The 27,481-nt window shown below is 41.4% G+C and overlaps 1 protein-coding gene across 2 annotated transcripts in view; it reads right to left on the bottom strand.

The window, feature by feature from the left end:
* The window catches only part of SPPL2A (signal peptide peptidase like 2A), a 62,457-nt gene that overhangs the window by 23,730 nt on the left and 11,246 nt on the right, over positions 1-27,481 (bottom strand). For both annotated transcript variants that reach the window (XM_033920800.1, XM_033920801.1), the window contains exons 4-8: positions 25,624-25,713; positions 17,455-17,588; positions 15,444-15,592; positions 13,693-13,789; positions 7,154-7,255 (exon numbers count right to left, since the gene is read on the bottom strand). In XM_033920800.1, coding sequence (XP_033776691.1) covers positions 7,154-7,255; positions 13,693-13,789; positions 15,444-15,592; positions 17,455-17,588; positions 25,624-25,713 — 572 coding nt within the window. The remainder of the gene's footprint in view (positions 1-7,153; positions 7,256-13,692; positions 13,790-15,443; positions 15,593-17,454; positions 17,589-25,623; positions 25,714-27,481) is intronic.

Raw genomic sequence — 27,481 nt, 5'->3', positions numbered from 1 at the left:
TTTTGATTGGGTGACCAGGACATATGCTAGATGTAATTTACTTAGACTTCAGCAAAGCCTTTGACACAGTTCCTCATAGAAGGCTCTTGAACAAACTTGAAGGGCTGAAGTTAGGACCCAAAGTGGAGAACTGGATTAGAAACTGGTTGACGGGCAGATGCCAGAGTGTGGTCGCTTGGAGGAAGAAAGGTGAGTAGTGGAGTCACTCAGGGTTCGATGCTGGGGCTGATCCTGTTCAATATGTTTGTGAGTGACATTGCTGAAGGGTTAGAAGGAAAAGTTTGCCTTTTTGCCAAGATTTGTAACAGAGTAGACACCAAGGAGGGAGTTGAAAACATGAAAAAGGCTCTATAAAAGTTAGAGGAATGGTCTAAAATCTGGCAACTAAAATTCAATGCAAGAAATGCAGAGTTATGCATTTGGGGATTAATAAATCGGAAGGAGCCGTATATGCTGGCAGGGGGAGAGGCTGATATGCACGGATGGGGAGGGGGACCTTGGGGTGATAATGTCCAAAGATCTAAAGGTGGAAAAACAGTGCAACAAGGCAGTGGCTACTGCCAGAAGGATGCTGGGCTGTATAAAGAGAGGCGTAACCAGTAGAAGAATGAAGGTGTTGATGTCCCTGTACAGGTTGTTGGTGAGGCTCCATTTGGAGTATTGTGTTCAGTTTTGGAGACCGTATCTGGCGAAGGACACAAAAAGGCTTGAAACGGTACAGAGGGCACCAAAAATGATAGGAGGTTTGCGACAAAAGACGTATGAGGAGAGACTGGAAAGGAGGACAGGGGAGATATGTTTCAGATGTTCAAATACTTGAAATATATTAACAAAATCTTTTCCAGAGAAAGGAAAATGGTAAAACCAGAAGACATAATTTGAGGTTGAGGGTTGGGAAACTCAAGAGCAATGTAAGGAAATTCTTCTTTACGGAGAGGGTGGTGGATGCCTGGAATGTGCTCCCGAGAGAGGTGGTGGAGAGAAAAACGGTGACGGAGTTCAAAAAAGCACGAGATGAACACAGAGGTTCTAGAATCAGAAAATAATAGTAAATATTGAAGAACTAAGGCCAATACTGGGCAGACTTGAACGGTCTGTGTCTGTATATGGCCGTTTGGGGGAGGATGGGCTAGGGAGGGCTTCAATGGCTGGGAGGATATAGATGGACTGAAGTGAGCTTTGACGAAGACTTCAATAGTTGGAACCTAAGAACAGTACCGGGCACAGCTTTAGATTCTTGCCCAGAAATATCTAAGGAGAAGAAGAAAAAAAAACCCCGCAACAACAAATTTTTAGATTGAATCAGGTTGGGTAGACTACTATGCTACTATGTTGTGTCCTAACAAACGCATTAGCTGTCGTGCTGTGATGGTTTGGAGAGCAGAGTTTACAAAGTTGAAGTAGAATGTCTAGCCTCTGTTGAGGGAGGTAAGCACAAATTTGAATTGTATCCAATTGAGCCCCTATGAATTCCAGATTCTGGGATGGTTGGAGATAGGACTTCTGGTAACTGACTGCAAACCCCAGAAGTTCCAGGAGATGTAGTGTTGAGTTGGTGGCTGATTGAACTGATTGAGATGATGACTATCAACCAGTTGTCCAGAAAGGGAACACATGAAAGCCGTGAGAGCGGAGTGTTGCAGCCACCACTAAACACTTTGCGAACCCTCTGGGTGCTGATGTAAGGTCAAAGGGCAGCATTCTGTACTGGAGGTGATGCCAGCCTATTCAAAAACACAGGTACAGTCTATGGGCTGGAAGAATGGGTATAATTGTGTACACTTCTTTAAGATCCAGAGAGCAAAGCCAGTCATTCTTTTCTAGGAGGAGATACAATGTTCCTAGGGAGAGCATGCAGAGAATTTTTCCTTGATTAAATATTTGTTGAGAACTGGTTATAGACCTCCCATCTTCTTCAGTATGAGGAAGCACTTGGAGTAGAACCCCTGGACCTTCTACTGAGGAGGTACTAGTTCAATGGCACTGAGTTGCAGAAGGGCCGAGAGTTTCTTAAGAAGGAGGAAAGTCTGCATACCCTTCCTTCACTATGTGCAAAACCCAGGCGTCGGTGGTGATGAGAGATCAATATTTGTGGTAGTGGGTGAGTTGACTTCCGATGGTGTGGAGTGGAAGATGAGAAGGTAGAACTATAGCCAGGCTCTCTAGAAGTGTGTCAAAAGGACTGAGTTGACTTCTGCTGAGATGGAGCCTGAGGTTTTTGGGAACGTTGGTTTCTAGAGTGCTTTTATGCTGGAGTCCTGGATGACACTGATGGTAGAGTGTAGCACCATTTTAAAAACATAGCTACAGGAATCGGCAACCTTTTAACAGCAAATAGCCAAATTATCCAAAATGTTTGACACAAGATTTACAAAGAGCCACAAGGTGTAGCTTCTCTCCCTTCCAACCCTTCACAGGTCTCTGTACCTCTCATCCCTCCCTCCCCAAGGTTCTTGCCCCTTTCCAGGCCCCAACCCTTTAATCTCCCTCTCAACCTCACGATTCCCCCCTCCCCCTTGGGCCTATCAATGTACCTGGTGGTCCAGGAGGAGTCTTTGTGGCAGGAGTGCAGCCCTCTCGCTCCTGCTGCTTCACGGCTGACTTCTAAAATGGCAACCGTGACCTCTCTCACTACAAGAAATGTCGCGAGCAGCTGCAAGAAGTCACAGCAGCTATTTTAGAAGGCAGCTGCGAGGAGGCAGGAGTGATAGGGCCGTGATCCTGCCGCAAAGACCCCTGCAGGATCACCAGGTACCTCGTTAGGCCCAAAGGGGGGGAGATTGTGGGGTTAGGAGGGAGATTAAAGGGTCGGGGCCTGAAGAACCACAGCCACATGGAAAAAGAGCCACAGGTTGTCGACCCTTGGTCTAGGAGCTTGGTTATTGCCGATTTAGAGGCTGAGAGAGTGGTCATACTTTGCTCATGCCTGGTGATCTTTTGCATGGCTTCTTCAATCTTATCACCAAAAAGTTTGTCACCTAAACAAGGAATATTTGCCAGGTGGTCTTTAGGATTAGGATCTAAGTCCGATTCTCAAAGCCACACTAATCACCGCATCGCAATAGACAGGGCTGATGCTCGGGAGGTTATGTCGAAGATATCAAACACTGATCTTGCCATGAATTTCCTTGTTTCCAAGAGATCATGGGTAGTTTGTTGAAAGTCAGCAAGTTGGTCCTCAGAAATGAACTGTTCAAAATTAGAAAGCTACTGTATAAGCTGTTTCGAGTAAAAGGTCATATAAAAGTTGTAACTAAGGATGCGGCTGGAGCAAGAAGTTTTGGAATAGCCTACAGCCAAATCTGTCCAAAGTACGACCTTCTCTACCTGGTGGAGTGCTAATGTATGTTCTGCAACTAGATGACCTCTTTAAAGCAGATGCCACCAAAAGAAAATGATGCTGCAGTTGGGTTTTGTCGAATCCTGGACAGGATTGTACCTTATAAAGAGGGTCCAACTTTCTTGGAGCTACTGGATTAAGTAAAAGAGTCTCCCAGTTTTTAAACTTGGCTTCTTGCATGAGCTTTAAGTTTTCTTTAGGGATTTATTCAAAATTCAAAGCATCAAAAAGTTCAACCCTTGGTTCAGATTGAGAATCCATTCTGACAGGACGAGCTTGACCCATTTGTCTAATGAATTTGGTGAAGGAAAGGCTTTCTGGTGGAGGCCTATGTTTAGATGGAGGAGGAGATGAATCTAAGGAGATTCCATTTGATTCTGGGTCAGACAAGTCTGGGTCAGAGAAATCTTGAGTAGAAAGGTCCAAGTCCAATTCTTCAATGCCTGGAGATTTTGAAAATTTGTTTTAAGGAAGACAACGCTGTGTGGTGCTGATGGGAGTGTCAAGAACTCCTGTTTCTCCTCCGATGATGTTTAGATGTTGATGTGGAAAAGGTGCTTCAGTGTCGAGAAGATCGAGATCTGGATTTGTGATGCCAAGGAGATCAGGACTTGGTATCATGAGAACTCATACAGTGTTGCTTGGGCTAGGCCAGTACCGAAGGAGGTAGAACAGCAGCTGGCATCAATAGATTTTGAAGCATTTCAGCTAACTCCTTCTGAAGCAACTCCCAAAGCTGATCCTGGATGGATTGTACTGGTACCGAGAATGTCATTGGTATAACCGGTGTTGTAGGGTGTTGAGGCGTTGATGATCTCGATGAGGAGGCATGCCTCTGAGGAGACACAACCTGCAAGATGAGGAGAAATACTGCTTATAACATCATTTGGCATGCATCAACTTACTTGATGCTGGAGATGCCGGTGACATATGGTGAGAAGGTGAGGTATGAGAATGCTTCTTAGCCTGTTTAACAGATGGTGCCGAAGGTGGTACCAAGAAGGTTGACGCTGAGTGAGGCATTGATGGAGGTGTCGACGAGGATGCTGCCAGAGTGTGAGTTTTATCCACATCAGATGCGGCAGACATCGTTGATGGTTCCTGAGTCCTGAATAACTTTTCCTGTTGCAGACGTCTAGCCTTCAAAGAGAATTTTTGGAGCTTTGAGCATCAAGAACAAGAGTCAATCTGGTGCTCAGAAGCAAGGCACTGAAGACACCAACTGTGTAGATCAGTGACTGATATGGCCCTGTTGCACCGAGAACACCTTTTGAAGTCGCTAGAAGGCTTTGACGGTAAAACTGCCAATGCAAGATTGAAGAAGCAATTTTTCCTCTGAGAGTCAATTATCAAAGAAAAATGAAGGAAACAAAGAAAAAATAGTGCTTTTGGATTGACTTTAAAAGACACGACTTCTTAGCTCCATGGAAACTAAGAACTGATGGTCCCGCGAGCCGATGTCAGGAGGGAAGGCACTGGCACATGCACAGTACAGGCGGTCTCAAGACTTTTAAGACATTTAAAGTGACAGTGCACTTCTGCACGGTCCATACCAGGCTCCGTGGATGACATCACCCACATGTGAAAATATGCTGCCTGCTTGTACTAGGATAATATGCTTATCTGTCGCCTATTTTATAAAATACTAGCAGAAATCATACCTAGATTGAAGGCATGAACATTATGCTATTTGAAAGTAGGCATAAATGTTAGCGTATATCATACACACATAAATTGTGATTCTCCCTGTGCTCTGACTTAGCTCCTCCCCTAAGCATACCTGCTGTAAAACCACATGCTGATTATACTTGAGCTCATTTATGCACCTAAAACAGGTTTCTATTTCCGTCTAGAATTACACATCTGTGGAAATACTTTTGAATCATAAATCAACATAAACTCTCTCTTTAAATAAGGCTAAGCCTGTAGGATTTTCTATCCTACATATATTTTGTTTAAATAAAATCAAAATCCAATGTTGGATTTGTTATGCCATATGTCCCAGAATTTAGAACACAGCAAGAAAAACAAAAACAGCAGCATCAGCTTGCCTACCTGGTAACTTTATGATTAAGAAGCATAAAGCTGTTGTAATGAATGGGTTCACTTTTCAAGTAAGATTATTTTAACCACTGACAATCATTATGCTCCTGTAAGGATAGGGATGTCTTCAGAGATTTCTGGGAACTTCTACGCTGGGAGAAACCATTCCACCCACACAGCCCAAACAACTTTTCTAAGGAAACACACTGCTTCACTGTCCTGACGCTCTGACTAAGAATGACTTTCTTGTTCATATGTGCTTGTTAAACTCAGAAGTCTCCTACTTGTGGCTTTTAAGTGTTTGTGAAATAAAACTCCTCTTTTACTCATAAGATTCTTGGTGTTAAGCCCCTGAAATCTGGAATTTCTAGAAAAAAAATCAAAGCTTACATATTAATCGGCACTTAGACCAGGCAGAAAGCTTGGAAAGAGCAAGGGACTCTGCAAAGTTGAAGGGCACCCTGTTTGACCTGAACATACTGACTGCTTCAACCCTCTAAGAAACCAAAAACACATTTCCACACACAACAGTATTATTCTGTGATAGTAGAAGAACTGACTCGTTTGTGATACCTGTAGCAAAATGGGTTCAAATGGTTCCGATATTCTGTTCGATACTTAGGGCTCCTTTTACGAAGGTGCGCCTTAACACGTGGAATAGCACGCGCTAGCCGCTACCGCCTCCTTTTGAGCAGGCGGTAGATTTTCGGCTAGCGCGCACTAATCCAGTGTGTGCGATAAAAACGCTAGCGCACCTTTGTAAAAGGAGCCCTTAATCTCCTTTACCCTCTCTTCTCTTCCTTTCCCTTCCTCCTCTCTCCCCTCTTTTTCTCTCTCCTTCCTCTCCCTCTTACGTATCCACCTCCTCTCTCTCTCTCTCCCCTCTTCCCTCTCTTTACAGTCGCCTTGAGCCTGTGTAGGTATGAGCGACACACAAATAGAAGATTAGATTAGGTTAGATATTGCAGAGTCAATGGTCTTGTTTCCCCAATGTGGTACACAAAACGATTAGCAGTGCTAACTGAGCCATAACAATTGTTCAGTATGTTTGTGAGAAAGTATAATTGGATCATCTGTTATATTATTGTCCTTTGATACTTAATTTCTGGAAATCAATTTAGAGACAAATTAATCTTATTCTTGATTCAGTAATTCCCCTAACATTTGAAGCCATAATTTGTAGTACACTTTTACATGTCAAGCCTTCTTTGGATAAATCTAAATGTCATCTTTTTATGATAATGACGGGAATAGCGATCTAATTGATTACACACAATTGGAAAAGGTATGACAGATTAAATTATACGTTTTGGTGGACAAATGTTTGTACCACGTATAAATATGAGAAAATGAATGCAGTGTTTGGGGTTTAGCAGTACATTTAATAAAGTGTGGAGCCCACTGACTATATTTGTAACATCATAATAATTGTAATGTATTTATCTGTTTATTTTTTTGTGGTTAGTGGACTCCAGGGGAGGGTGGGGGGTGGGAAAGGTATTTTGATTATTAAAATTACTTGATTATAATATTATAATTACATAATTTGACTTTGTGTATTAAATCTGGGAAGAGGGGGGGAGAAAATGATTGTTATAAGTATAAATTGTATGTTTAATAATGCATTTTATGAAATATTTATGTTCAGATAATTGTATTGCATTGTCTAAGTTTTGAAAAATCAATAAAGATTTAAAAAAAAAAAAGTACAATTGTAAAATGCCATAGTAGATTCGTGAATTGCTTTAGTGCTATCTTTTTATTACATACCTATCTTCATTTCGAAATACTACCCATACAACCGTCATAGCTATACAGAACGCAGCCAGAAATACAAGCCTCACTTCAATAGTTCTGTTGCAACATGAAATCCTAAGGATAAAAGAAGGAGTCAAATTTAGAAATTCCAAGTATAAGATTTAAAACTTTACATAAGGCAATAACCCTCTAAGGCAGCCATGTTGTTTACCGATAGTAAAATTGAATATTTATAACAAAAATGACATCCCTTCATAAAGTAAATAGGACAGAGAGGTCCATTGTTTCCTACAATAAACATGTTTAATACAAATGCAGTTTAAACAAAGCTAGACATTTGAGAAAAAAAGTTGGGGTACCCTCAGCCTCTCTCTTTTGCTATATCATAACTTTAACCACCAACTGTCTGCCACACTCAAGGCAATAGTCAAGCAATGATGCATGGGAGGGGTTTTGCACACTTTAGATTACAGAGGCATGATGATTCCTTCATGTCTCACTGAACAACCTGTAACTAGGTTTTTGCACAATATGTTTAGGCAGTAGACCAACTCATGACAGGAGCACATTCTGGGCCCTGCAGCATAGAATTCTGTCTCCTTTCTGGTAGGCAGGGCTTGGACACATTTCAGACCCAGGTTACTGCAGGGCTTATCCCTGCCAATACCAGAGCTGTGCTAAAGGATTCAAACCTAGATTCTTAAAAAAACAGTGTAAAAAAACAACGGGCTGCTATTGCAGCCGTTCAGGTAGTAAATTAAAAAAAGCAAGTCATTCTCCAAAGGACACTCATGTAAATGAGGTTGGTGGAGAGTAGCAAAGACTCGCTAAATTTGCATGTGCCCATCGCTGGTGATAGTGTGATGGACACATGCGCAGAAAAAACAAAAATAACCCCAAAACAACAACAGTGGGAGAGATGGTCAATCTCTCCCACTGCCAACCAACACAAACTCCACCACCACCACAGCAGGAAACGCATCCTGCACCCTGAAACCTGTAGGGACTTTTATTCAGGACGCACACAGCCTGCGCTTAAACCCCTGATAAAGTCAAGGGGCACATGAACTCCCCAGGGAATGGACCCCACGAGTCTGAGAAGGGTGGCACACAGCAGGCTCACTCCACGGGTCGGCCAAAGTTTCTCTGTGAAGCAGCAGTCTGGCTTTGTGAGACTGCGCCCTTTCCTCTGACAAAGGGCCACCGGAAAGGGGTCTCATGGCACTCAAGCCACCAAAAAAGACAAACTTAAGTGAAAAAAGATAAGACATAGAAGTAGAGCAAAGCAGATGACTTCTGCATGGATTGTTTGCAGGGGACTCTAACTCTCTCTCTAAGGTGGGAAGAGCATGTGCTCAGAAAAGTGTTAGGATTTCTGCAACTCCCAGATTGCGGGAAGGGATTGAACACCTAACGTACTGAATCTGGAAGGGACGTAACAGAAAGATCAAATTTTAGACTCCGCTCTGAGGAAAAGTCAGCAGGTACTTTTTATAAGCATATTCTTCATTTAAAACTTACTATGGGCACAAATACATGTGACTTTCACCTACTTGTAGCGCAGGTAGATTTTGTAAGGAAACAAACTGCATAGGCTTATAGAAACAATCTACATGCATCATTTTCTGATCCTGCTCAACAACACATCACCTGGAGGAATACCTCCTATAAATGTAATGTTGTGGAACACAATGTGCTTGTTGATGTAGTAAAGGACAGTAATCTTTATACAGCCAGTTTAGGCAGGTAAATTGCTATTTATCCATGCAAATGGATTTTAAAATTGTTGTGCAGATATTCATGCAGAAACTATATTATGATGTAATGTTTTCTGTAGGATTTTACAGATAGCAACCTAGACACAAGTGTGCTACCTAGACACATCAAGCAGACTTCCAAAGAGTAATTCTGTAAACTGGGTTAAATTTACATGCCCAAATACCCTCTTAAGCTTAGATCAGTAGTCTCAAACTCACGGCCTCACGGGTCATTTGCGCCAAGTACTATTTTGAGGCCCTCGGTATTATAAAAAATGATTCTCTATGGAAAACTTGTGCCTTAAGTGTTCAGTGGTCACGTCCGCAACCACCTTCAGCTTTCACCTCCAGCACGAGATTATGTACACACACGCACAAGCTGCACTGCCTCCAATGGTTACCTTATGTTCTGGAACGTTGCCTGCCTCACCGCTGTAACCTCACGCAAGCACTTTCCTGCGTCTGTAAACTAAACTAAATTAAATTAAACCTTAAGCTTATACCACATCTTCTCTATAGAGATAGAGCTCAACAAGATTTACAAGAGTTTTAACGAAAGGAAAATATAAGCAGCGGAATTTACATTTTTGAAAATAGCCATGTTTTCAGATGTTTTCAAAATAATTGGAAAGAGCCCAAATTACGCAGCTGGACAGGAAAATTATTCCAAAGCTTAGTGATTTTAAAGTAAAGAGATTTCCCTAATTTTCCAATAGAGATAACACCTTTTAACGAGGGGAAAGATAATGTAAGCTTTTGGATAGATCTGGTAATATCAGGTCTCGCAGAATTCCAAGATAGAGGAATTAAAGGAGGAAGAATGCCATGCAAGATCTTAAATGTTAGGCAGGCACATTTAAAGTAAACCCTAGAGATTACGGGGATCCAGTGAAGTTTTAACAAAAGCAGGAAAATGATCAAATTTGCTTTTTGCAAAGATCAACCTAACCGCAGTATTCTGGATCTGTTGAAGTCTTTGAAGACTTTTCTTGGTTAGACTTAAATAGACCGAATTACAATAATCCAACCTCGAAAGAATGATTGATTGTACAAGGACAGCAAAATGTTGCTGGTGGAAACAGGATCTCACTTTCCTCAGCATATGGAGACTAAAGAAACATTTTTTTTTTTTACCAGAGAATTAAGATGGTCATTAAATGAAAGTATTGAGTCTATAATAACACCCAAAAGCATAGCAGGAGTGATGTCTTTTCACTTCTGTCTCGGAGCTTTCATCTCCAAAATGGCACTGCTCTGTCCCTTATGGTGCATCCTGGGTGGACTAGGTGGGGCCAGTCTGCATGCAATTGTGAGGTGGAGTGGAGAGGACAATCACGTACAAACACAGGAAAGCGCTTGCATGAGGTTACAGCAGTGAGGCGAGCAATATTCCAGAACGTAAGGTAGCCATTGGAGACAGTGCAGCTTGTGCGTGTGTATGTAATCTCGTGCTGGAGGTGAGAGCTGATAGCGTTTGCGGACGCGACCACCGGACACTTAAGGCACAAGTTTTCCATAAAGAATCATTCTTTATAATACCGAGGGCCTCAAAATAGTACCTTATCTCTTGCAGTTGATTCTTTGATAGTTTTTCACTTTCTGCATGTTGCACTGCTTTCAGCTGTGTATAGCTGAAATTATCAGAAGCAATTAAGGAAAGATTTATAAACTACTATTTTTTTCTGCGGCCCTCCAGTTACCTACAAATCCAAAATGTGTCCAGTAAGTCCCAGGTGGATAGTGGGGACTCCCCATCCCTTCCCAGGTCTTCCTAGACCTGGAAATTAAATAAGAAGGGAACAATGCTTTAAATGCTTCCCTTATATGGCAGACTGGCCCCACTTGGTCCACCCAGGATGCACCGTAAGGGACAGAGCAGTGCCATTTTGGAGATGAAAGCCCCGAGACAGAAGTGAATAGACATCACTCCTGCTTTGCTTATGGTATGGGTTGGGGGTGGGGGGGGGAACCTGAGATCCCCATTAGACACTAAAGATTTATTTTTTAGGTTCTTTTTTTACCATTTAAGAGAGGTGGAGGATGCCACTAGATATTTTTAAGTAGGAAGGGAGGGAATCGGACTTATTGGGGTGGGAAGATGGAAGGGAGGGTGGCTAATGCCAGTCACAATGAGTGTTGGAAGGGTCACTAGGCACCAGGGAAATTCTTTTTTTTTTTAGACCAGGAGAGGGGTTTGGGTGGGAAGGGGCCAGTTCTGGGAGGGGGTGTAGGGGGTGGAAGGGTGCCAGAGGGATACTGTTTATTCTAAATTTTGTGGGTTAGAAGATGAGGACAGTGTTAACCTCAGGGGATTTATGCCGCTTCAGATCTGGCAGTAGATTTCTGGCACTGAGCCCCTATGGTAGACACCTGTGCACAGCCCTGCGGAATAACTAATAGGCTCTGAAGCATACATTTTAATATGCTGTGTGTTGAAGTCAATTGCAGGAGTAAACCTCAGCACAGGAACCCTTTTATCAGGCAGCAGCCACTAACAAGCAAGTAAACTGCTTGTTAGCTGCGCACTGCAACCACGGTAGCTTTCTGCATCAGCCCCTTGCTATGAGGGTCATTTCATAAATAATGCACAGGTTGGCAACATTGGGGAGTGGATGATGCAATTGCAATAAACCTTGTTTCACTTTCACTTCAGTGCTTGAAGCAGCAGGATGTGTGCTTAAGATCTCTGTAGTGTACATAGTGGGTTGTGACAAGTGTGGGAAATGGAGGCTGCAGGTGTCTCAGGTACTGTGTCTGTTGACGATCAGAGGTTGTACATTAAGATTGTACACTTGTTGTGAATTATAAAATGAAGAATTAAAAAAAAAAGATTGAAACTCTACGTGGCAAAAACCCGACAGAAATTCACAGTGCGTTACGTGAAGTTTGTGGTGAGTTAACAGTGGACCATAGTACAGTTTCTCGGTGGGCAACTCATTTTCGGAGTGGTCGTGTGAGCATAGATGATGCAAGACCAGGAAGGCTAAAATCAACAACCGATGAATGATGTGTGAAACTCATGGCTGATGCTCTTGAACAAGATCATCATGCGACATGCGAGAAACTTTCTGAAACCACCGACATTAGTATACTGAATTCTGACAAATGATTTTAAAAAGAGAAAAATTTTTGCACAATGGGTCCCCCACTTCTTGACTGCTGAACAGCAGCAGAGACGCCTGGACAATGCAACCATGCTGAAACACAGATTTGACATTGAAGGTCACACATTCTTGAATTGCATTGTTGCTATTGATGAAACATGGGTCAGAGACTTTGAGCCGGAGCTGAAATCACAGTCCAACAAGTGGAGAGCTCCATCTTCCACACAACCAAAAACATTTCGACGAGCTGAATCAAAAGTCAAATAATGATTTTTGTTTATGATCATGAAGGCATCATCACAGACAAAGTTCCATGTGAAGAAGTGTCACAGCAGTGTATTGGGATTTTTTGCAAAAAAATGCGCAGAAAAATGCACAAAGCCCGACCTCAGTTGCTCTTGGCTGGGCCACTCACTCTTCACGACAATGCTCGCCCACACATAGGGAATGTCGTCATTGAAAAACTACGCAAATATGGCTGAGAGGTGTCCACCAGACTTCGACCTGTTTCCAAAGTTGAAAAAACTTATGCGTGGACATCGTTTTGCATCTCTGGACGAGCTTTTTTCCACCGTTACCTGAGCCATTTGGCAACTGATCAAAAACGGTGTCTTTGATGGAATAATGAAGCTTCCCGGATGTTGGGACTCGGTCATTGCAAAGCAGGGAGACTATATTGAAGGATTGTAAAGAAATACTTGAAAAAAAAATTAAACATGTAAAAGTAAAAAAAAAATAAATAAAATAGTGTGCATTATTTATGAAATGGCCCTCACATATACATCAGTATGATCAAACATTTAACTCTCTACCTATAACGGCTTCTCTCAGGAGCTTTAAGCAAATTTCATGAGAACAGCTTAAGAATGTCTTACTTACCATCTCTTCTACAAAGCCCTGCTAGCGGCTGCCGTGCGGCAACAACCCCAAAGCCCTTTAAATCTCTATGGGCTTTGGGGCCGTTACCGCATGGCTTTGTAGAAGAGGGGGTTAGTGAGCCACAAGTTATGTTCTTATGTACTTAATACTGAGAAAAGCCATACCAAATCAAACCAAAGTCCAGTGAGCTCAGAATCCTGTCTCTACGGTATTTAAATGTATTTATTTAAAATAAACATTTAGAGACAGCTTAATATCTAAGCGGTTTCCAACAGCAAACATACATAAAATTTATAATAAAACATATTAACATTAAAAAACGCAATCACTATTTTCTCATCATATACAGTGACTGAATATCAAGGCAGTTGAAGAAGGAAATAGCCTCCTTACAAATAGGCATCAACAAAGTGTTGTGTCTTTAGTAATTTCAATCACAAGTAATATCTGGGAAATCCTAATCCAATTAATGAGGAAGAGAAGAGTGCTTCACTGTGTTCTGCTGACATGCTATGCAAGATGGGATTGTACTACAATTTCACCATACCATGCAAGACACAATAGGCACAGTTTTTTCCAAGCCTCTTTTACAAATTATTTCCTGTATAGTGAAATTAGAATCCAAAGTCTAGGAAGGTTTTTTTCCTTGTGCAACTTTGGACAATCATCAAGTGTTCTAAATTCTACTTTTCTCAGAAGTAATGAATTGCACAAAAAAAAAAATCTGTATCTTCGCTCTTCATCCAATCACCCAATGAAAGACAAGGTACATTTAAAACATAAACAAAGATATAACTAGAAAAAGCTTTACCTGCATTGTCCAAATGATATGTTTCTGATTAATGCAGCAAGGCAGTTGAACAAGCTCACTGCAGATGCTATACAGAAAACTGCTATTATAACATATACTGGAGAAAGACAAAAAGTAAATAATGAATAAAATAAGCATACAGCAAGCAGCAGAAAGCTATAGTAATAGGTTAAAAACTAGAGATACTATACTGGGGCCATCTATATTAGTGATCAGGGACTATACTGGGACACACAATATTATGACTCCAGTAGGGTGGCTTTTTCTATATTACCTCACATTTTCCTTTTTTTTATTTTTACTTCTGAGTGGCAAAAGGAACTATATCAGGGACTTACACTATTCAACTGCAATGTTCAAATTCTGAAGAGTACTGCTGACAGATGACAACTGGTGAACATCAGGGTGTCAGCACTTCATAAGCATGCAACTGAGGGGGAGATATGATTGAGGACTACAAAATTTTAATGGCTGTAGAATGTAGAATGAGTAAAAGTGAATTGATTTTTTCACTCTTAAAACTTATAAAGACTAAGGGACATTCATGAAGTTACATGGAAATAAATACCTTTATAAAAAAAAAAAAAAGGAGGAAATATTTTTTTCACTCAATAAATATTTAAGCTCTGGATCTCACTGTCGGAGGATGTGGTAATAGCGGTTAGTATAGCTGGGTTTAAGAAAAATTTGTACAATTTTCTGGAGGAAAGAGAAATTAGGTTCTTAACTTGCTAATATCTTTTCTAGTACATAGGTGTGTCATTCTGGATGGACGGGTAATATCCCAGTGCTTGCGAGCCATGCAGAAGAAATCCACTCCAGCTTTTGAATCCATCCTACTTCACCAGAGGGCTCTGCTGCCCCCTTCAGTTTGCTCCAAAGCAGGTGATAGCCCCTTCTAGAAACACCTGTGAAGAAGGGGTATGGGGAAACTCCTCGAAGAACAATTCTGTTCTGCACTGAAAACATAATGGGCATGTTAAATGCTGCCATTGAATAAATAAAACATGAAAAACATGGGAAAAAGAAACCTTTATGGAACTCAAACAATACTCCAGAACACTATAGCAGCAGTTTATTCTGCACACCCTTGCGATCTGATTGGCATTCAAATGTCAGGTTGGATACAAACTTTCTGATTGAGAGAGTAGGCAGGCGCAGGACACAAATGACAGGGCAAGGGTCCAGAACGACCTGAGAGGACAGAAGCCTACTGGGAAGAAGGCAGATTTGAATGATGGGTGATATCATTTTGCAAGCAACTTGTGGGTTCAGATACATAACCCTAGCGTTCAAGACTACTAGACACATTACATTAGAATAAATATGCATGAGATAAGAAGCTTAGGTCAATATATCAAGCTGCCTACCAGGGAAGCTGCTTCTGATCTTGGGCAAGTCACCCTTGGATGCCTCAGGTACAAAATTAGATTGTAAGCCCTCTAGGGATAGGGAAACAAAACTTAGGGTACCTGAATGTAATTCACCTTAAACTACTGCTGAAAAAATGTGAGCTAAATCCCAAACACATTTGCATGTGTGGCTTCCACTGCATACAAGTTTATCTCATTAGGGATATTCTGACATCCTGACTGGATGGGAAGCAATGCATTATAGTATAAGGAAAACAGCAAGCTGTGGTTGCCTCCAGTAACTTTTCAATAGAGAAACAGAGTAGAATTTAAGACAAAGAATCTGAAATGTTGTTTCAAGCAATGACTACAACAGTTGAATACAATAAAGTATCTTACCCAGCCATTTGTAGAAGAAGTAAAGTAGCAACAGCATAACACAACAGATGACCACAAATACGACTACTGAAAGGGGAGACAGACTTGCATTTTCCTCTTTTTTTCTTGAGTCTCTGTTAGCACAAATCATTGCAGATTTCAAATCTTCACTGTAAAACACGCAAGTAGAAAACTGGTTATTTACCACCACAAATTGCTAATTTCCCTTGCGTCAGATTAATACATAGAAACATTTTTTCACTGTTACGACAATACTGTATTTTTCGCTTCATAAGATACACCTGACCATAAGACGCATTACCTCATTTTCTTTTTCTCTGGATAGTTCACTGCATCGACGTATATGAAGGCAATAATTTAGGCACTTCTAAACTTGAGGCTGTTGTTCCAAGAATAATCTGTCGGGGCTTTTCAACCATGTTCACAGCTCATTGGCATATGTCTGCCATCATTTTTTCAGCTACTATTTTGGCATTATCAGGTGCATGGATATACACTGTTATCTCTATAGATGATCCGTCTGAAAGCCTCTTTCTTCTGCCTATACAATTGCTACGCACACACCTCCAGGATGACGATCCGTCAGCATTACTTCTGTCACGACGATATCGATATCCTTCTTGAACCCAGTTCTCTTTGCCACTCTGTGATATTATGACTTCCATATCAAATATGTTATGTGAGAGTGCAATGACTGCCCAGGCCAATCTACACTAGATAACCCTATCCTTGCCTCACGTCCCCTCGTTTACAGACTGTCCTCAATAATAATTTTGGGCTGGAAGATGTCAACCCTCAGAATTGGACAGGTCCCTATACCTCAGCATGCTCCTTCATCAGGACTCATCAGTACCTCGTCCTCATTCCTTGAAAATAATATCTGCAACAAACAGGTGAATGTATGGCAGGACACAAATGTATGTACTCACTTGTTTGTACTCATTTGTCATGTGCGCATTTGACGGGTTACCGAGTTGGGACTGTGCGCATTTGTCGTGTGTGCTTTTGACGGGGTGCAATTGTCAGCGCGCATTTGTCTTGCACACATTTGATGGTGTACCATGGGAACAGACTCAAATGTCTCAATACTTTGGAGGAAAGGCGGGAGAGGGGAAATATGATGCAGACGTTTAAATATCTATGTGGCATAAATACGCATGATGCGAGCCTCTTACAATTGAAAAGAAATTCCAGAGCGAGAAGGCATGGGATGGTGTTAAGAGGTGATGGCTCAGGAGTAATCTAAGGAAATACTTTTTTACAGAAAGGGTAGTAGATGTATGGAATAGAGAAGGTGCAGTCAAAGACCGTGTCTGAATTCAAGAAAGCATGGGACAGGCATGTGGGCTCTCTTAGGGAGAGGAGACAGTGGATGCTGCAGATGGGCAGACTGGATAGGCCATTTGGCCTTTATCTGTCATCTATGTTTCTGTAAGTGTACCTGTTAGATCCTGAGCAAAACCAAAATTGGCCTTGCTCCTAAACAGCTCTCACTCCCTCCCTGCTGTGCACATAATTTATTTTTAGAATAAAAGCACACTACTACTACTTATTATTTCTAAAGAGCTACCAGACACATGCAGCACTTTACAACAAACATGCAAGAGACAGTCCCTGCTCAAAGAGCTTACAATCTAAATATGATGGACATAGAGGACAAAAATGATTTATACATGCAACTCAGGTAGGAAAACACAAAGGATTTAGAGGTAGGGGAGTAAAGAGGAAATAACAACAGATATGGGTGCTTCTTCAAGTTGGTAAAGTCAGATGTAAACATAGTTTCAAAAAAGTAGGTTTTATGTCTAGATCTGAACACCACCAGAGACAGGGAATGATGCACAGTCAGGTAGAATGTTCCAAGCATACAATGCAGAAGAAGATTAAAATATGTTATAGCAGGACGAGAATGGATATTTGTTAATAATACATGCTCTATACCATATCACTCCTTCAAAAATTTGCATTGGTTAGTAAATATATATATATGTATATGTCATGTCAAACTTACATTTCTGATACTCCACTCCAATAGCTTCCCAATGCCACAGTGAATACAGCAATAAGAAAGATGACCAGCATACTGTAATCAAACACTGGCAATGGGGGTGAATAAAGAGTTGCCATGATATTGTTTCCAAGAATCTAAAAGATAAAAAAGCTCAGTTAAAACAAAAAAATGAAATGTGCCTTTCCCCCAATTTGCCTGCATACTCCTAGAGTTGGCCAATATCCCAGCTTAACCTAACTTAGGAAGAAGGATCTGCAGCAGACTTCTGAAATCACTGTTCCTGGCACATACCAGTAGAAATCACTATTTAAATAACAAAATGGCAAGATTCTACTTATTTAGTGGGGTAGTTATTAACATATGTGGAGGGAATGATGCATGACATTTGTAATTTAATGTGCATTAAATGGCAAAACTCTGTGCTATTTTACCAAAATGCACAATAGTTTACTTCAACATACACATTATATAACAATGAAATTACATAACATTCAAAGTACCTCATTAATATATAAACTAAATAATGTAGCTTGCATTTAACTTTGTGAAAAAATAGCATCTGCTTCAAAAAGGAACTTGTGTATAAAATACACTTTCCAAACTATCACCCCCAAAGTCTATTCCTGGCAGAAGCACCTTCCCACTTCTCCAAAGGCAGTCTCAGAGAAAGCTGCAAAAGAGGTAAAAACTCATCACAATTTTTTTAGGTAAATCAGAAGCAGAAAACCTGTGAGGAAAAGGGGCATACAGACAGCATAAGGCCATAGCAGAGAGACTGAATGAATTCTTTATTTCGATCTAAACGGAAGAAGATGTAAGATATCTACCTGAGCCGGAAATGGTTTTCAAGGGTGATGACGCAGAGGAACTGAAATAAATCTCAGTGAATCTGGAAAATGTACTAAGTCAAATTGACAAGTTAAAAAGTGATAAAACACCTGGACCGGATGGAATACATCCCAGGGTACTAAAAGAACCCAAGTATGAAATTGTCACAAAAATTGTCTGTAGTACCCGAAGACTGGAGGGTGGCCAATGTAACGCCAATTTTTAAAAAGGATTCCAGGGGAGATCCGGGAAATTACAGACCGGTAAGCCTCGGGCAAAATGGTGGAAACAATTATAAAAAATAAAATTGTGGAACACGTAGACCTTCAAGATCATGAGGGGCATAGAGAGGGTGGATAGGGACAGATTCTTCAGGCTGAAGGGGACAACAGGTACGAGGGGGCATTCGGAGAAACTGAAGGGAGATAGGTTCAAAACAAATGTAAGGAAGTTTTTTTTCACCCAAAGGGTCGTGGACACTTGGAATGCGCTACCGGAGGAAGTGATCAGGCAGAGTACGGTACAAGGATTCAAACAGAGACTGGACGGATTCCTGAGGGATAAAGGGATCGTGGGATACTGAGAAAGCTAACCAGAAAATAAGTATAGAAACCCAACCAGGTCGTGCATGTGCAAGACCTGAGGGTTAGGACTTTGATGGGAAGATAGGACTCAATAGGAAACCAAGGTGGCAAGGGGCCCCTTCTGGTGATTCAGACAGGTCGTGACCTGTTTGGGCCGCCGCGGGAGCGGACTGCTGGGCAGGATGGACCTATGGTCTGACCCGGCGGAGGCACTGCTTATGTTCTTATGATTTAATGAGACAGAGTCAGGATGGGTTCAGCCGAGGGAGATCTTGCCTCACCCATTTGCTTGAATTCTTTGAAGGTGTGAATAAACATGTGGATAAAGGTGAGCTGCTTGATATAGTATATCTAGATTTTCAGAAAGCTTTTCATAGAGCACTCTGGACCCCTGTTCGTTTACAAAAATTGGATTGCTCTAAGTCTAATAGATGTTGGCATTGTCATCTTGAGGCTGGAACCCTAGATCATTTATTATTTTATTGTCCTCTTATTAATAATTTTTGGAAATTGATCTGGGGACAAATAAATTGTATGTTAGAGAATCATGTGGCCCTGTCATATGACACAGTTTTGTTTGGGATGTCTATGAGGGCCAAAAGTCAAATCTCCTTGAATAATAATAAGCTGTTAATGATTTTAACAGGAGTTGCCATCCAACAAATAACATACAATTGGAAAGACTACAGGGGGTTGAATTACTGTTTCTGGTGGAGTTCGGTGTGTCATGTGTATGAAATGGAAAAAACATTGGCGATTAAGAGAGGATATTATAAGAAATTTAAAGATGTGTGGGGACCATTAATTGATTACTATAATAAATAAATGAATTTATCCCCATTTAGTATGTATAGGATGGGAGGGTGGATGGGTGGGTTTTATGACATTAGGATGAGTAGTTACAAAAATATTTGGAAAGGGAGGGAGGGGAGGTAATTTATGGTATAAGATGATTGTAAAGTTTCAAGTGAAGAATGTATAGTATGACTTGATTTATTGTACACTTGTTTGTATAATGTAAAAAGGAATAAAGATATTAAAAAAAAATAATATATATGAATGATATAAGATATTATATTCATGTGGTATATTTTTTGTTGTATATGAATTTGGGAGGGGGTGGGGGTTAAATCTTTTTGTTGTATGACATTGTAGATTTTCAAGTGATGTTGTATTCTAATTGTTCGATATTTACTGTACACTTGATGTAAATTATAAAATGAATAAAGAATTAAAAAAAAAAGAAAGCTTTTGATAAAGTTCCTCATGAGAGGCTCCTGAGAAAATGAAAGAGTCATGGGATAAGTGGCAAAGTTCAGTTGTGGATTAGGAATTGGTTATCGGATAGAAAACAGAGGGTGGGGTTAAATGGTCACTTTTCTCAATAGAGGAGTGTAATCAGTGGAGTGCCGCAGGGGTCTGTACTAGTGCTGCCCGATTCAGGGGAAAAAATTTGATTCGATTCAGCCTACTGAATTGGTTTTTCGATTCGATTTTCCTGCCCAATTGGGTGTTTTTTTTAACATCCTGGTGGGTTTATTTTAAAGCCTCTTCACCCCCTTTGCCTTCTCCTAATCATACTGGCGCTGTGGTGTAAACAAAATAAACAAACAAAAAACACTTTTCCTCTCTCTCTTAAATCCTAACCCACGTTTGCACGTTTGCCGTCTAACACCAGCTTTGGCAGGATACACGTTTCAAATCTGACATATTGTAATCACAAAATGGAAAATAAAATTATTTTTTCTATCTTTTGTTGTCTGGTCATTATTCAAATCTTGTTGGTCCCAGGCTCTGGTTGTCTTCTGATAACTTGCTTGCCAGGGTCTCCTTCTTTCTTCTTTCTGCATGCTAACCATCCATCTGCCATCTCTGTCCTCCCCTTCAGTTTCCCTTCCCTCCCCGGTGGTCTGGCATCTTTCCTTTTTTTTGTCTCCCTCCACAGATCCACCTTTTTTTTAACTACCCTTTCATCCAGCATCTCTCCCTCCTTCCCCACCATCCCAGGATCCACCATCTCTCCTTTTCTTTTCCCAACTACCCTCCTATCCAGTATCTCTATCCTCCCCTCCACACCATCCCTTGTGTCCAACTTCTCTCCCTTTCTGTTCCATCCCTCCCTAAATCCCATTGTCCATCATCTCTCTCCCTCTCCTCAATTTTTAGACCCATTATTTCTTCCCCCCCAAAGTCCGGCATATGCACTTTGAACCCCCCTTCCCTCCCTCCGTGTTCTTCTACATCAGGGCCCCCTCCCCTGAAGGTCTGTCCCCCCCGAAGGCCTGCACCTCCCCCCTGAAGGCCTGTAACCCTATTTCTGAAGGCTTGTGTCCCCCCCTTGAAGGCCTGCCTGTTCCCCCTGAAGGCCTATGCCACCATCCCTATGCCACATCCTCTTTGAAGGCCCCCCTTAAAGGTCTGCACCCCCCTTTAAAGGCCTGTTCACCCCTCAAAGGCCTGCACCCCCCCCCCCAAGGCCTGTCCTACCCCCTGAAGGATTGCCTGTCCCCCTGAAGGCCTATGCCACCATCCCTTGCCTGTCCCCCCTTTGAAGGCCTGTCTCCCCCCTAAAATGCCTGTTCCCCCCTTGAAGGCCTCCACCCCCCCCAAGGCCTGCCCCACCCCCCTGAAGGACTGCCCCCCAAAAGACTGCCTCCCCAAAAAGACTGCGCCCCCACCCCCGGGAAGGCCTCCGTGTTGTTCCTGGCCTCCCCGAACCGTTTACCTTATTGCTGGAGCCTGCAGCCAAAGATCGCAGATACAGCGTCTTTGTGCTCTGAGCTGTTTCCTCCACTGCGATCCTATCGCTGACGTTAGAGAAGGGCGGGACCGCAGCAGAGGAAACAGCTCAGAGCACAAAGACACTGTAACCGCAATCTTCGGCTGCAGGCTCCAGCAATAAGATAAATGGTTCGGGGAGGCCAGGAGCAACAAGGAAGCCTTCCCGGGGGGGGGGGGGTGTGCAGTCTTTCAGGGGGCAGTCCTTCAGGGGGGCCAGGGGGAAGCCAGACTGCAGAACTTCTCAACTGACCCTCCCTCCTCCCCCTCTAAAACAGGTGCGGCAGCGGCCAGCCAGCAAGAGCAGCGCTGCCGCTCCTGCTTTAGGGGGAGAGGGTCCGAATCGGGAAGCTGATTTTTTTTTAATTTAAATCGATTCGAATAGATTCACCCGAAGTGAATCGGTGAACCGATTCTAATCGTGAATCGGCCAGCACTAGTCTATACTGGGACCAGTGCTATTTAACTTATTTATACTTTATCTGGAAATTGGAACGATGAGTGAGGTGATTAAATTTGCAGATGACACTAAACTGTTCAAAGTTGTCAGAATGCAAGCGGATTGTGAAAAATTGAAGGCAGACCTTAGGAAATTGGAAGACTGGGCCTCCAAATGACAGATGAAATTTAATGTGGACAAATGCAAAGTGATGCACATTGGGAAGAATAACCCAAATCACAGTTACTGGATGCTAAGATCCACCTTGGGGGTTAGAACCCAAGAAAAGGATCTGGGTGTCATCGTTGACAATACGATGAAACCTTCCACCCAATCTGTGGTGGTGGCCAAAAAAGCAAAAAGGATGCTAGGAATTATTTAAAAAGGGATGATTAACAAGACTAAGAATGTTATAATGCCTCTGTATCACATCTGGAGTATTGCATTCAATTCTGGTCTCCTTATATCAAGAAAGATATAGCGGCACTAGAAAAGGTTCAAAGACGAGTGACCAAGATGATAAAGGGGATGGAACTCCTCTCAAATGAAGGAAGACTAAAAAGGTTAGGGCTCTTCATCTTGGAAAAGAGACGGCTGAGGGAAGATATGATTGAAGTCTATAAAATCCTGAGTGGACTAGAACGGGTACAAGTGGATCGATTTTTCACTCCATCGAAAATTACCTAGACTAGAGGACACTCGATAAACCTACAGGAAAATATTTTTAAAACCAATAGAAGGAAATTTTTTTTTCACTCAGAGAATAGTTAAGCTCTGGAACTCATTGCCAGAGGTTGTGGTAAGAGCGGATAACAAAGCTGGTTTTAAGAAGGATTTGGACAATTTCTTCTTGGAGGAAAAGTCCATACATACTTTGCTATTGAGACAAACATGGGAGAAGCCACTGCTTGCCCTGGATCAGTAGAATGGAAAGTTGCTACTCCTTAGGTTTTGGCCAGGTACTAGGGACCTGGATTGGCCACCATGAGAACGGGCTACTGGGCTTGATGGACCATTGATCTGACCCTGTAAGGTTAGTCTTATGTTCTTTACCCTTGACATCTAGAAGTGAGGGTGCAGGAGTGATTCTCAATTGATCTTGGTCCCTAGAAGCCTGTGTACTAAATGATGTTAGGCAATCCCTTGCAGTTGTCTCTCGGTACTACTATTATGGCAGCTTGAACCCTTGTGGTAGTACTATGAGACTACTGCTAGAGGTCAATTGATGCCATTTGAATCTGCTAGCCTAGGGGTGCAGAAGCAACTGGGGATCATGCCTGCCCCCTACTGCTAGTCGTCATAAATTATGAAAGCAGATCCAAAGGATACCTAGCTGTTCTTGCTGGGAGGGATTGGGGGAGAGCAGTCCTATGGGGCAAAGACCTAGACCAACTGCTTTCGCCCACTACATACGGGGAATTCAGGAAACGCCTAAAAACATACCTGTTCCAGAAATACCTAAACAATTGACCTGCTCTCCCTCTCCCCTCCCTATTCCACCTGAACTTACAGCACTGTTATAAATATAATCTGTTATCTTCATCTTATCTTAACTTTACATTGCTATTTATCCCCAACAGGTCCTGTCGGACATTACCTACTAAAATATACATATTACATTTCGCTCAGCAAATTGTATTTCTATACTATTGCCTCCTGAGGTCTCTGATCTCTGTATTTCCTCTGAATATCTACTTTATTGTATTTCACTGAATGTCCAGCACTCTTGATTGTAAACCGCCTAGAAGTCGCAAGATTGTGGCGGTATAGAAGAATAAAGTTATTATTATTATTATTATTTTATATGCTGGCCCTTTTAAGAAGGCTCCCAGGAATCCTAAGGAAAAATATAACGTAGTTTGCAAAATGGAAAGCAAGTCGTGTTATTCTTGATTTCCATGAGAGTTACTAACCTGTGGTACCAATTTATTACAAGTTAGTGACTCCTGTGGTAGATTAAGCTGCAATCAAATGCAATATTATTTTAATGCAGCTTAGTAACATCTCCCTTGAATGGTTTAAGCAGCTAATATTCTACATCCCCTCTGGAGTTTTCTATTCACTCCCCGGCAGCACTAACTGTAGCTTCCTATAATTTCTATCTTCCAAGTAGAAAACAAAAAACAGTTCAGCACTACAAAATCCGACCTCTCCTTTCAGAGCACACTACCAAAACCTTTATCCACACTTTCATCACTTCTCGCTTAGATCATTACAACTTGCTTTTCTCAGGTCTTCTGCTCAACCATCTCTCTCCCCTCCAATCCGTGCAAAATTGTTGCATGACTTATATTCTGCGAGAGCCACCGTATTCAAATGACTCCTTTTCTTAAGTCACTTCATTAGCTTCCCATCAATTTCCAAATATAATTCAAACTCCTCTTACTTAACTACAAGTGCATTACTCTCAGTCCCTCAATCTCTCTCCTCACTTATTTCCCCTCTATGTTCTTCCCCATGAACTCTATTCATCGGGCAAGTTCCTCCCATCCATACTCTTCTCCTCCACTGCCATCTCCTGCCTCTGTCCCTTTTATTTTGCTGCGCTGTATGCAAGACTGCTCGAGTCACTATATCAAGCTCCTTCTCTAGCAGTATTCAAATCCAAGCTAAAAGCCTACTTTTTGAGGCTGCTTTCAATTCCTAACTCCCACTCACACATCCATCCTATCATTCTCTCTGCAAGAAACTCCCCAACCCCTATTTGTCCTGTCTGTCCAAATAACATAACATAAAATCCATTTCTAGACTGTATTATCTTTAAGTTCTATGTGGTTTATAAAAGATTAGCTAGGAATACATAATTAGAAATAGATAGGAGCCTAGGAGCCGAAGCACTTCAGAGCAGGGACCGTCTATTATATGTTAAATGTACAGCGCTGTGTATGATTTTCAGCTCTATAGAAATGATAAGTAGTAGTACACTTCTCCCTCAGTATTCACAGTTTCAGCATTCACGGTTTCGATTATTCGCGGTTTTTAGCTTGCTGGCTCCTACCCCCAAATGACACCAGCTTGCATAGAAAAATCGCAGATTCCAAGCATTTACAGAGAAAATCACCAATTCCCAGCATTTTCTTCACCATGTTTTGCCTCTCCTTTAGGAACAGACCAGGTATCCCACCATGTTATTCGCGTTTCACCATATTCACGATGGTTTTTAATAGAAAACAGCGAACAACATATGAAAAAGTTATTTGCTGTTTTTCTGTATTTGAGGTTCTGTTAATCCCCTATCACAGCGAATACAGAGGGAGAAGTGTAGTGATAAAATGAACTCTGAATTTCAAACTTCATAAAAATCAATTCTCAAAGATAAAAATGAAAGAAGACCTAGAGCAGAAAATCCCTTTGCAACAACAGAACATAAAACATATCTCTACTTAAGTATGAAGTTTGATAAAACAATACAAATATACAGATTGCTAATTGTTAGATCAATGTTCACAGGATGAATAAAAAAAAGTATCAAACTGAAAATTAACAGAAAATTAAAAATAAGCAGATGTTATCTATTGTTAACATTTTTTAAACCCATACCTGCTGCATTTCCCTTATATCTCTGTATTTGACAATAGCAATAGGAATGGTCACATCTTTAAAAGTGGACCTGTTGCCTGTTGGTGTGATCTAAAATAGAAGATATATTTATTTTGTAGGTATTTCTGATCTTCAAAGCTGAACATTTTACCTAGAGTTGTAATAGTTCCAACTATAGCTACTATAAACTAGTTGAGTGACAAACAGAGGTTAGTAGAAAATGGAAATCAAGAAAGCATATACTGTATATTAGAGGAATGCCTCGGGATCCATCCTGGGACAGGTTCTGTTCAGAACTTTAAAAAAATACTGTGGAGGGGTAAGAAGGTAAAGTTATCCTTTTTGCAGATGATCTTAGAATCTGAAAAATAGGAGACACATCTAGTCAAAGAAGGAAACACGTGATCTAAGAAGATTTGAGAAGCAATCAAAGGCTTGCATTTGGGTTATATCCCTAGCAGTGTGAGCAGCATAGCTAAGAAAACTAGATGAAGTAGGTGGCTTTTTATCATCATCCTTTACTATGCTATTATTACCATATATACTCAAATATAAATCGAGATTTATGGGCCAAAAAAATGGCCCATAAATGGGGATCTCTGTTTATATTCGGGTCTCTGGGTCTTTCTTAACTTGCTTCCTTCCTCCCTCTTTTCCACCTACTAACCAGCACTTACTTCTATCCCCCCCCCCAACTGGTAATTCAGTTCTACCACCTTCCCACTCAATGACCAGCACATCTGTACCCCGACGCTGACTGACCAGTACTGTTCTTTTGCTCTCAAAGCTGACGCCAATGCAGTGTCATGGACCGGTGCCTGGCCTTAAGTATCTGTGCGTTCTCAAGCCCTCTGCCGCCTGCTTCCCTTTCCAAAATTCTCAGAGAGGGCAGGAACTGGCAGGCCTTGAGCATGCATAGATGCTTAAGGCCCCACAGTGGCCCAACAGACAGCATCGGCACTGGTAAGAGCTGGTTGGCTGGTTGATGCTGGCCAGGGGGGCAGGGGGTACAGATGTGTAAGACTGAGAGCATTGGCATTGTACTAAAGCCCAAAAAATGGAGGAGCTTCTGGTAGCCCACTTTGCTGAAAGGAAACATTCACTGTATTGTGTTGCTGCAATTTGTTTCTTGGTTTACCAAGGCAACATTAGATGGTGTTTAAGGCGAGAACTACAAGGATTAAATGTCATGGTAGAATGATCAGCTTTTTTCTTATTGGGATTTCTGCTCAACTTCATTGTGGAAGGGAAGAAACTGGTGACGTTGAGTTTCAATGTTGGCGACTGATTTCCTTTCTACCACCATTTTGTTATATTGTAGTGAGTGAACAGTGTTGAGCTTCTCCTAAAACAGCAGGAATTGCAGAACAGGGACTTCCTGTCTGGTTATGGATTTGTCTAACTCCCTTTCTTAGAGCATTTTTACTGGATGCTTTGGAACGTGATGTAGCACATTTGAAGAACAGACTACTGGATTGAGCTAAATGTTTATTATATGAGAGACTGTATCTTCAAATGTTCAGGTGGTCATAGTCATTTTCAAATAACCTGAACATTTTTATAAAGGATTTGTATTATAGGGATATAAATTGTAGTGGACTCTTTTTTTTTTTTTTTTTTAAGGCCCATGATGGTATGATGAGTCATCTCTTTATGCGGTAGGAGAAGTACTTAGATAAGTTTAATTTATTACATGATAACCAGTCAGGTTTTCGGTCAGATTTCAGTACCGAAACAGTCATGGCTTCCCTGTTAAGTTTATCTCCACACATTATTTAGTCAGGGTACAAGCGCTTTGATTCTGCAACTTGATTTAAGTAACGCTTTTGATCTGGTTGACCATATTATTTTAACTGAC

The sequence above is a fragment of the Geotrypetes seraphini genome, chromosome 14, assembly GCF_902459505.1.
Source record: "Geotrypetes seraphini chromosome 14, aGeoSer1.1, whole genome shotgun sequence".
Lineage (NCBI taxonomy): Eukaryota > Metazoa > Chordata > Amphibia > Gymnophiona > Dermophiidae > Geotrypetes > Geotrypetes seraphini.
The sequence above is the reverse complement of the archived record's forward strand: the minus strand, read 5'-3'. Positions and strand labels throughout refer to the sequence as shown.